Source organism: Caloenas nicobarica, chromosome 33 (assembly GCF_036013445.1).
Source record: "Caloenas nicobarica isolate bCalNic1 chromosome 33, bCalNic1.hap1, whole genome shotgun sequence".
NCBI lineage: Eukaryota > Metazoa > Chordata > Aves > Columbiformes > Columbidae > Caloenas > Caloenas nicobarica.
This window is the reverse complement of record NC_088277.1, coordinates 2,338,878-2,349,857: the sequence shown is the minus strand read 5'-3', so window position 1 is coordinate 2,349,857 and position 10,980 is coordinate 2,338,878. Positions and strand designations below refer to the sequence as shown.

General features: G+C 56.4%; 1 protein-coding gene across 1 annotated transcript; it reads left to right on the top strand.

The window, feature by feature from the left end:
* Window positions 1-7,048: 7,048 nt before the first annotated feature.
* On the top strand, window positions 7,049-7,843 carry TMDD1 (transmembrane and death domain 1). The gene has a single exon (XM_065654539.1). It carries the CDS (start codon window positions 7,049-7,051, stop codon window positions 7,841-7,843), a length of 795 nt encoding a protein of 264 aa, XP_065510611.1.
* Window positions 7,844-10,980: the final 3,137 nt, after the last annotated feature.

The window sequence follows — 10,980 nt, the reverse complement described above, 5'->3', positions numbered from 1 at the left end:
CCAGACCAGCGAGCGGGGTCGGAGGCGCCTCAGGATCCGGCTTTGGATGCACGAGCTCCCCCGTCTACCCAGAGGCTCGATTATTATATTTTTTTTTGTTGCTTTTATTGTTCCTAACACAAATACCTCGGGCGTCTTTCAAGCAAAGCTGCCCCCTCGCACGTGGCACGAGCGATGTCCTTGATCGGGGTGGGAGGGAGCGGGGGGGACACAAACCCAGGGGATTTTGGAGTAAAATGCTGTAGATTCTTTAATATACTAGACTTTGGGTTTTTATTTTTGTAAGGTATGTAGTATTTTTTTGTGTTTTGGTTTTTTTGTTGTGTTTTTTTTTTTTTTTCTTTTTAACTACTCAGGAAAAGAATTACCTCAGAAAAAAAAAAAAAAAGAATGTGTTTTTAAAAACTCTTTTTATCTTCTCAGAAAAGGAAAAAGAGATTTTTAAGAATTATCAGACCTGGGACAAAGCTGCCTCGTGTGTTTGCTTCCAAAAAGGGTGATAGAAAGAAGGAAGAAAGAAAAGTAAAAAAAAAAACCAAAACTTGAAGCTGTTACAAAGATGAAAGTTGAATGTATTTTGGGTGCTTTTCACGTATATTATGCCATAATTTTATTTGATATTTTTTTTTTTTTTAACATTGTTATTGTAGCATTTGGTGGAGTAACGTGTCTTCAACAGAAAGAGTATTAGTGCTGTAGTTCGGAAGCCGTCGCTGGCACCACTTTTTGGATCAGGCTGGTCCGGCATCCTCCAGCATCTCCCAGCGCATCCCGGGGCCGGGGCCGGGGCTGCGGGGGGGGCATCCTCTTCCCGGTGCCCATTTTGCACGGGGAATGGGGTGACAGAAGAGGACACGCTGCTGCGAGGCGTGGCACGCCCTTTCCGCGCAAAAGAAGGGATTTTTGGCTTCCCTCTGAGCGCCGAGAAGTCCTGGGAGAGGCTGGTGATGGCTGCAAAATGTGAGGAAATCACTTTTCTGCCCCAAAAACCCCTCAGGCAGGGCTGAGCGTGGGTTGTGGGGTTTTGCCCCCTCTTCCTCTCCACCCTCAGATGCAAAACTGCAAGAGCGAGACCCCCCTGCTGCACACCCACCTGACCCCCCCCCCCTCACTTCTTGTCGCCAGGTAGGGTTGGTTTTTTTTCCCAACTAAATAAAATATTAATTTTTCTTTTTTTCTTTTTTTTTTTTTTTTGGAGCTCTATGTTGTACGGGGGGAGGCGGCTGCTCCAGGGTCACCCCCGCCCCCCAGCCCCAGAGCAGCCCCCCCATAACCTCAGGGTCTGCGCAGGCAGAGAGGACACAACCCCCCACAGGGTCCCCCCCATCATGGGAGGAGGCGCCTGCCCACTTTGGGCTGTTTTCCCCATTTTTTTGCAATTTCGCGTTTCAGCGTGCGGGCAGCCGCCTGCAAAGGGCATTACTGGGGTAGACGTCTCCCCCCGCCACCCGCTTCCTCCAAAAAGTGGTACTGGGTTCCTGAAGCCTTTTTATTATTATTATTATTATCATATTTGACTTTGTACACTCTCTGTAACCATTTCTACCTCATTTTGCAACATATTGTACATGAAAGTATTTAATTCATGTCTTATTAATGTCTGAAAAAAAAAGAAAAGAAAGATGCTTTTGAGCTGTAATGGTCTACCTCAAGAAATGCTGTATTTTAAAAAGAAAATATTACACAGTATTAAAGAGATTACCTGAACGCCTGGCTCGGACCTGCCTTCTCCCCCCGCCTCTGCTTTTTCAGCCCTGGGGGGTTCTGGTTAATGGGGGGGGGGGAGGAGAGATTTTGGGGATGGCTCTGGGTAGGGGGTATTGCAGAAGGGACATGGGGGGTATTGCAGACATGGGGAGGGGGCATTAAAGAGAGTGGGAGGGGTATGGAAAGGGGGGGGAACATTAAAGGGAGGGGGATATTGCAGCCAGGGGAAGGGCAGAGCCTCAACTGGCCCTCCCCATTAGGAGTATCGGGGGAGTCCTGGGGTGCCCCCTCTTGTTAGGAGTGATGGGGGGGGCCTGGCATGGCCCCTTCGTTAGGGGTGAAGGGGGGGGTCCAGGTGTCCCCCCTCTCATTAGGGATATTGGGAGGTGTCCAGGGGTGCCCCCCTTCGTCAGGGATATTGGGGGGGGGTTCCAGATGTGCCCCCCTCGTTAGGGAGGAGCTGCCTGGGGGCCATGGGCTCTCAGGTCCTGCTCGGGGGGGTCCCTGCTGGAAAGGCCCCCCCAGGCTCAGGGGGCTCCCGGGGCCGTGGCAGGTACGAGGGGGCCCCGGGCGGTTTGGGGGACACGAAGGATGGGGAGGGGGGGGGAGTTGCTCTACCTGGCTGCTGCTTTGCTCTGGTGGGTACCAGGTTAATTGTCTTTGTGTCAGCTGGGTTGAATTTTTAGCTTTTTTTAAGCTCAATTTCTTGCACTGAGTACTGCTGCCCCCCCCCCCCCATTTATTTCTCAAAGTTTCATATAACTCCTGGATGTAGCACTATTCGTTTATCTAGAGGCTTGTGACATCCTCATCCTGGTTTCTTTTGTTTGTGCGTGTTATCGGACAATTTCATATCCTGAAATCATTTAATTCCATTAGTTCGGAGCTGCAGGGGGGGGGAGTTTCCCACCCCAATGTTCTCTGCATCCGAACGCGCTCGTGTCCGCTCCAGCTCGGTGTGGATGGGGATGCCCGGTCCGTGGCACCCTGTCCCCTTCCCCCAGCACCACTGTCACCCCGAGGGGGGGACACTCGTCCCTGGGGGCTGCCCTGGCTCCCCCATGCCCTAGGGATGGATTTTTCACCCTTTGCTGCTGTTACTAATGGAAGCAAAGGGAAAAGCAGCTCCCAGTCCATGGCTGCTTGTTAGTTCGTTTTCTCAAGTACGTCGGACAGGCTGATGAATGTGTCTCCCACAGCCCCGCCGGGTTCTGTCTCTGCACCCAGCTCCGGGGTTCAGCTCAGCAGCAATGGCAGGGAGCAGCCCTGGTCCCACCGCAGAAATTATTGCGGCAATTAGTGCGGTGGGTTCGGGGCGTCTGAGCGGGTGGGGGTGAGGAATTGGGTGCCGTATCTCCCCGTACGGGGCGGGGACACGGTGGCATCCCTGGCCGGGAGGTGCCCGGGGCCTTTGTGCAGGCGCATCTGCAACAATGCGGCAGCTCCGGCCTTTTATCGGGGCCCCTGAGGTTACTGCGTTATGAATAAATCACTGGGCGGCTGGGCCGTGGAGTCATGAGCCGGGAAAATGGGAGGAAGGCTCCCTCCTCCTCCTCCTGCAGCAAAGGGCCTCCCGGCTCCTCTCCACCCGCTGCCAGGGCTGCTGTGCCCGTCCCTGCTCCCAAACCTCGCAGACGCCGTTCGCATTTTGTGCCTTTGTCTGGCCCCGAGGTGCTGGGACGAGGGTTGAGGTTCACCTCAGCGCTGGGTTTCGGAGGGGACGGTGGCGTTAGTTTGGTTGGCGGCACAGGGCAAAGCCCCCAGCAGCGGGATGGGGACGGGGGCCCCTCACCAGGGCTGCGCCGCAGCATCCGAGCTGGTTTTCCCACCCGGGATATTGGTGTCCAGCCCCACTCCGCCCGTCCCAGGCGGGGAAAACGCCGAGCTCGACCACAGGCTGGTCATAGCCAGGATGTGCCGGCACAGGGAGGCCAGGCAGACGCTTCCCAGCATCTCAGGTGATTGAAATGAATTTGCAGCCGGACTCTGACTTTTCAGAGACTCGATTCCGCAAAGCTCATGAAACCTGCACGCATTCCCCAAGTCCAGGCCAAGTCCCGTGTGGGACACGCTGGCTGAGGACGCCCGCCGGCATTCCTGGCATTCCTCCACTGTGCGCTGCTGTCCTCTTCGCCCAGACCACGCGGTTCCTCCTCCCTGTTGGCCTGGTACATCTGTCCCGGCTGCATTTTCCTCCTGGGAGACCTGGGCGGTGGTCCCAGGGTGGTGATGCTGCCCGGACCTCCCCAAGTGAGGCTCCCGAATCTTTTGGCAGCAAGGATGGGGAGAAGCATTTCCAGGAGCGGCAGCAGCGAGGCGACGGCAGCAGCAGTGCTGTTAGTCCTGAAATCTGGCATCTGTAGGGGAAAAAACTCCACGTCATCGGTGCAAAATGGAACATCGGAGGGATGGTGCTGCAGGAGGAGGGACCCACCCGCCCGTGGTGGCAGGAGCAGAGTGGTGGTTGGCAAGATTTAATAAGGGTATTGAGGAAAAAGTGGTTTGGTTAGAAAAGCTTGTGTGACGGCCACTGTCCCCGGCTGGTTTGGTGTTTTCATGCAGAGTATGTTTGGTTTTGGGGTGGGTGCTGGGCTGGTAGCCAGGGGGTTTACATGGGAAACTGGGCAGCTCTGAGCCCAACTGATGCTGCAGTTCAGTGCAGAAACTCCTGGGAAACCCTCCTGGGAGTGTCTGCGGAGCAGGGTCAGAGTGAAGGGCTGAGACCTTGGAGAGAAGGACTCGTCCTCACCCCAAAACCACCCCGGTGAGGCAGCTGCTGCAGGAATCATAGAATCACAGAACCATTTTGGTTGGAAAAGCCCCTCAGGATCATCAAATCCAACCGTTACCCGGCCCGGGCACTGTCCTGTGTCCCTGAGAACCTCATGTCCGTCTGTCCAACCCCTCCAGCGATGGTGACTCCAGCACTGCCCTGGGCAGCCTGTTCCAATGCCCCACAGCCCTTTGGGGAAGAAATTGTTCCCCACATCCAACCTCAACCTCCCCTGGCGCAACTTGAGGCCGTTTCCTCTGGTCCTGGCGCTTGTTCCTGGGGAGCAGAGCCCGACCCCCCCTGGCTCCAAGCTCCTTTCAGGCAGGTCAGAGATCAGAAGGTCTCCCCTCAGCTCCTGTTCTCCAGCTGAACCCCCAGCTCCCTCAGCCGCTCCCATCACCCTTGTGCTCCAGCCCCTCACCAGCTCCGTTCCCTTCTCTCAACTCGCTCCAGCACCTCCAGCTCTTTATTGGTGTGAGGGGCCCAGAACTGCCCCCAGGATTCGAGGTGTCTGCATGGTGGATCCAGGGCTGTTTCCCATCTCCTTACTGACGCTCCCGGTGGAGCTGCACAACCCCTTCCCTCCCTCCCCATTAGCCATCCCGGGCAGGTGGGTTGGATTTTGGAGCCGCAGCACAGGGCTCCCCATCACCGGCATCTGCAAATCCTCGTGGCAGGATGAGGCCATCAGCGTCTTGAAGGCTGGAGGATGCTTGGAGTAAGGAAATGCCCCACGGAGCCGGGAGAAGCAGAAGTCAACGGCAAAGGATGGAGCCCCATAACATGAGGCTGTGCCAACCTCCTGGCTGGGGAATTAATTGCTCCTTCTCCTGCCCCTTGGTCCTGGCCCAGGCACCAACCACAGCCCCGGCACAAGCCTCTGTGTTGGGAGATCCTGGGCTATCGCGGCTTCGTCGTCCCCTGATGAAAGCGCAGGGTTCGCGGGTGGCGCGTGGCCGTGGCTGCATTGCCACCTCGTGGTTACGGGGCCTCGCTCGAGCCCCGAACAAAACCACTTCAGTTAAACATGACTCTTGCTCCATCGATCTGGGGTGGGAGAGGGAAATGCAGGTTCCCGGTGGAGCTGGGTCCAGGGCACAGGAAGGATTCCCGTGGGTGAGGAGGGGTGGGACACAAAGGTTGTCCTGGATGGATGGACGGACGGACGGACATCCCTGCCAGTGGGCAAGGTGCCCTGAAGCCCCTTGCAGACGTTTCCAGCCCCTTGGTTTGGCTCTGCTGTTGATGGAGGACCCATTCGGTGTGTTCCCATGTCCCTGTGCGGTGAGTGTGTGGTACCCAAATGCTTGGGAGGGGATGGGAGGATGCTGGGAAGGATACTGGGAGGGATAGTGGGAGGATACTGGGAAGGATACTGGGAGGATACTGGGAAGGATACTGGGAGGATACAGGGAGGATGCTGGGAGGATACTGGGAGGGATAGTGGGAGGGATAGTGGGAAGGATACCGGGAGGATACTGAGAGGATACTGGGAAGGATACCGGGAAGGATACTGGGAGGATACTGGGAGGATACCAGGAGGATTCTGGGAGGATACTGAGAAGGATACTGGGAAGGATGCTGGGAGGGATGCTGGGAAGGATACTGGGAGGATACAGGGAGGATGCTGGGAGGATACTGGGAGGGATAGTGGGAGGGATAGTGGGAAGGATACCGGGAGGATACTGAGAGGATACTGGGAAGGATACCAGGAGGATACTGGGAGGATACAGGGAGGATGCTGGGCTGGAGGTGAGGGGCCGAGCTGGGGCACAGCGGTGCGGACAGGAGATGCTCAGCCCCGGGGGGACATGGATCCTGGAATTTGCTTTCTGGGGAGACATCAGGCACAGCTCATGGCTGGGAAATACGTGTGTTTGTTTTTACATATGAGCGTGTGTGAAATTAAATTCTATTTGATCCAATAATACATTACCGGTGTGGCAAGCTGGCTAAACGTGGCCTGAGAACCATGACCAGTCCATTGAAGCAGCTGCCACCAGCGGGTACACGTGCATTTAGGATGGGGTTTCACTCTGTATCTGAGGTTTTAGCCCAGCTGTTCACCAGTGCAGCCCATTTCCCACTTTTTCTTGGTTGTTTTTAGCTACCATCTGAGGGTACTTCACAACACACGGCCACCATTGCGCTCTCCTTCTCCAGGGGTCAGGAACACTTTTTCTTCAGGCTTTTTGACAAACGCGTTTTATGATTTCCGATAATACCCCAGAAAATCCCTCTGAAATTCCCTCAGTTTTTGGATGTCGAAGCCAAAAGCATCGCTCCGGTTCATTTTTGCCTGTTAGATCTTCTGCTCAGCTGCTCCTTCCTTTTTTTTTTTTTTTTTGCCTTTTTTTGCCTTCTTGTTTCTGATTGTAGCTTCTAGACATTCCTTCTCCACTCGGTGTATGCGTTTCAGCTCTGCGAATTCACTGAAATAAAGAAATCTACTAAGATCACAGCATCCCGCAGCGCCGGGGGGACAGGGACGTGTCCCTGGAATGCTCTGGCTTGTGAGGTCAGAGCAGGAGCGGGGCCGGACGGTGTCCGCGTTCCCGGGCTGCCCCGATGCCGAGGGCCGCCCGAGCGATGCTGGTACCTGCGGGACTCATCCTGCTCTCGCTGGCGCTGGGCGGCCGCTGCGAGGACACGGTGGCGGCCAACGTGGGCCGTCACACCATCAGCCGCATCGCCGAGCTGCTGTCCCCCTCCGAGTGCCGCCAGCTCCAGGGGCAGCTGGCGTGGCCCGACGAGGTCCTGCAGGAGCTGGAGCAGCTCTCGGAGGAGAACAACCCCATCGGCTCCTCCCGCCGCCGCCGCAGCGGCCGCAGCGCCAGCGAGTGTTGGGAGGCTCTGCAGGACTGGCTGGAGACCGCGGGAGAGGTGACGACCTGGGACCGACTGGCCAGCGGCCTCCATGAAATCGGGCGTCCCGACATCGCCCGGGAGCTGGGGAAGGTCCTGAACCAGGACAGGAGCCTGGAGCTGCGCAAGAACGTGCTGGAGTACGGCCGCTCCGTGCAGCACCTCACGTCCTCGCTGCTGCTGGAGGGCGGCGGGCGCGGCGGGACGCGGGGCAGGAGGGCGCCGGTGGGGCGGCTGGGGGGCCTGGGGGGCCTGGGGGGCCTGGGGGGCCTGCGCTTCGAGAGGCGGCCACCCCCCCCGTACAGCCGCAGCCTCCTGGGCTGGTTTGTGCCCCTGGTCTCCGGCATCCTCGGGGGCTTCGTCGCCTCCATCCTCTTCACCCTGGCTGCCGTGTTCTCCTACCGCTGGGCGCAAAGCTCGGCCCCGTCGGAAACGAGGGCGTCACCCGAGCTGGAGCATCTTCTAGAAGCTGCTGGGTGGGGATATGAGACCAAATAAAATCTTGTGTGCTGGTTTGACTGAAAACAAGTTAATTTTCTTCACGCAGTTACAAACCTTCCTTTTTCCTAGCTAGCACGCTCATTATTTGGACTCAGTTTGAGAACAAGCAGATAACAGCCCAGCACAGAGTTAATGGTTTGGATTGCTCTGCTCTGAGAGCCAAGGACACTCTGAGCTCTGCCCACAGGTGGGAGGCAGCGAGGAAGGGGGATGGATGGACAGAGCTGGACGGACACCCAGACCGAGCAATCAGAGTGGTCCAGCCCATTAGCCTCGTGCTAATTGTTTAAGAAGAGGCGGGACCTTCCAGGTTGCTGTTCTGCTCTCTCTCGCTCTCGTTTGCTCTGGGGTGCAGCCAGGGGAGTTTGGATCGGGAGTTTTAGCCCGGCCTTTTGCCGTTTTGCAGAGGCCTCTGAGTCTTTCTGCCTTTTTCTTCTCTCTTTGCGACCAGGTGCCGTTTCCTGGGGCTGGCTGCTCAGAGTGTTTGTGAGGAATTGCCTTGAGTATCTTTTATTTCTATTTTATATATATATTTACTAGTCGTGTATTAGTATTTTGTTATTTTATTAAACTGCGTTGATCTCAATCCAAGTTTCTCCCTTCCCTTTTGAGTCTCTCCCCTATCGGGGGGGTGGGAGAGGGAGTGAGTGAGCGGCCGTGTGGTTGTATTGCCAGCGCGGGTTCAACCACGACATCTTGTAGAGATCTAGAGAATGACCCCGTGTGCTCTCCTGAGTGAGGACGGTCCCATCCTTGGCTCGGGTCCTGCTGGAGCCTCCAAGGCTGGATGTCCCCCAGCCGTCCCCATCCTCGCCAGCTGCACTGGAGATGTCCCGGGGTGCCACCGACCCCACGTTGCCCACGGCAGGGATGGAGCCGGGCAGAGCCCCCTTGGCCATGGCCACGTTGCAGCCCCACGTGTCCCCCTCTCCCAGTCCCACCCCAGGCAGGGAGGGGACAAAACCTCTCTGCTGGGTTATTATGCTAAGCCAGCACCTGGGGTTAATTATTCATGGGAGAGAGGTTAATTATAACGCCAGTGACCTGATTTGGTGTTGCAGCAGAGGTGCTTTGTGCTACCTGGAGTTTTCATGGACAACAGCTTCGGCTTTTCTGGCACCAGGAGCTGAGGGGGCCAAGGAGCTGCTGATGGTCTGCGGGCATCGCTCCCTTCTTATTCTGTCTCTTACTGACACTTTTGGTTTTTTTCTCTCCATTTCTCAGCCAAGGAATTCCCATGAAATAACTAAAGCCCACAGGCTGTGCGTTACAGCGAGGCTTGGCTGGGGTTTGTGTCGCGGATGGCGCCGGGGAGGGCAGGATGTGACCCGCTGGAGAAAGCAGCTGCATAGGGAAAACTGCAAATATCCGGACATTTGCACACGGTGCTGAGCTGCTTTGCTGCCTTTTTGTGTGTGCACAGCCCTAAACCCACAAATGCTGGAGGTCCCCAGGTGATGCTGCCAGGACCCCGGGCCCTGCGGCCTCTCCCCACCGCTGGAATCAAATAGAGCAACACAGAGGGGAGTGGGGACCCAAAGTGCTTTGGATCTGCTTACAGCCGTCTGCATCGCTGTCATTAGAATTAAAACCTGCGTTTTGTATCAAGAAATGGCTTGCATCGATCAACCAGCGGCATGCAAGTACTGGAGAAGAAAGAGAAGGACAAATAACCCTGAGCGTGGCTTTAAAAGACAAGCGAAACAGTTAACTTCTATGTAATTTTTTTTTTTTTTTTCCTAAATGAAATTGTACCCAGTGCCCCCAGAGAATGTCGTTTCCTGAAGCACCAGCGCAGCCGGTTCCTGGCACGGAGCTGCTGCTCTGGGGCGGCTCCTGCCCGCAGTGAAGGTCAAGGGCTCAGCGGCCGCCCCGCTCGCGCTGCTGCCGCCCCGGCCCGGGAATCGCGGCTCCTGGGGAAAAAAGGCTGTTTTGCCATCTGCTGCGCTGCGGCGCGGCTGCCTCGGCCGCGGGCAGCACGATGAGCAGCTCAGCCCCGTGTCGGGGGATGGCGAGGAGCAGAACTGTGTGTCTGATGGTGTTAGAGCTGGAAGGGACAACGGCGTTCACCCTGGAGCGGAAAGAGGGCTGGTCCTCCGACAGCCAAAGGTGCTGCTGGGGGTTGCAGAGCTCTTGGGAGCGGTTGTGGCAGAAAATGTCCCGTAATGCAATTCAGAATTACAGAATCACAGAAGGGTTTGGGTTGAAGGGACCGTCCCAGCTCCCCCAGTGCCCCCCCTGCCATGAGCAGGGACATCTGCACCCGCTCAGGGTGCTCAGAGCCCCGTCCAGCCTGGCCTGGGATGTCTCCAGGGATGGTTCAGCCACCACCTCTCTGGCCAACCTGGGCCAGGCTCTCACCACCCTCAGGGCCAACAATTTCCTTTTATCCAACCTGAATCTCCCTCCTTGAGTTGAAAACCATCACCCCTTGTCCTATCGCAACAGGCCCTGCTCAAAAGTCTGTCCCCATCTTTCTTTAGGCCCCTTTTAAGTCTGGAAAGGCCGCACTAAGGTCTCCCCGGAGCTTCTCTCCTCCAGCTGAACAGCCAACTCTCCCAGCCGCTCCTCCCAGCAGAGCCTCCCTAAAGCACAAAAAGCCTGAACATGCTCCACTGGGGCTGGGCCGAGCTTTGCGCTGAGACCGTGTGGGTTTCTAAGTCGTGAAGTTTTCCCCCCCGGTGCGGAGCCCAGCTTCTCCAACGCGGCAGAGGCTGGATCTGGACCTCCACGCTCCAGATCGGCCCGACTCTGTAAAGCCACCGCCAGGGTCCAGCCTTCCTGCTCCAGAAGCGATGCCCTGTCTGGGCTGGGCCGGTGGGATTTCGGGGGTGCGGGGAGGGTGGTTGCTGCTGTGCAAAGGGAACAGAATGACAGGGCAGCCAGGAGAAGTCGTTAAAACAAGATGGACGTACCTCTTTATTGCAAATTCCAAAGTAAAAAGATGTACAGTACAAAGGAACTCAAAGTTCAGACATCGAACTCCCAGCGTGCTGTTTGATCACCTTCCTCCTCCCTCCCCCAGCCACCTTCATCCTCCTCCTTCCTTCATGTAAAACAGAACAGAGAATAGAACGTACGAGCGAAAGTAGGGAGCAAATACAGCATGGGGAAAAATAAAAAACCCAGCATCG

Coding starts and splice junctions, on each gene's coding strand:
- TMDD1 (XM_065654539.1), top strand. CDS start 7,049: ATGCCGAGGGCCGCCCGAGCGATGCTGGTACCTGCGGGACTCATCCTG.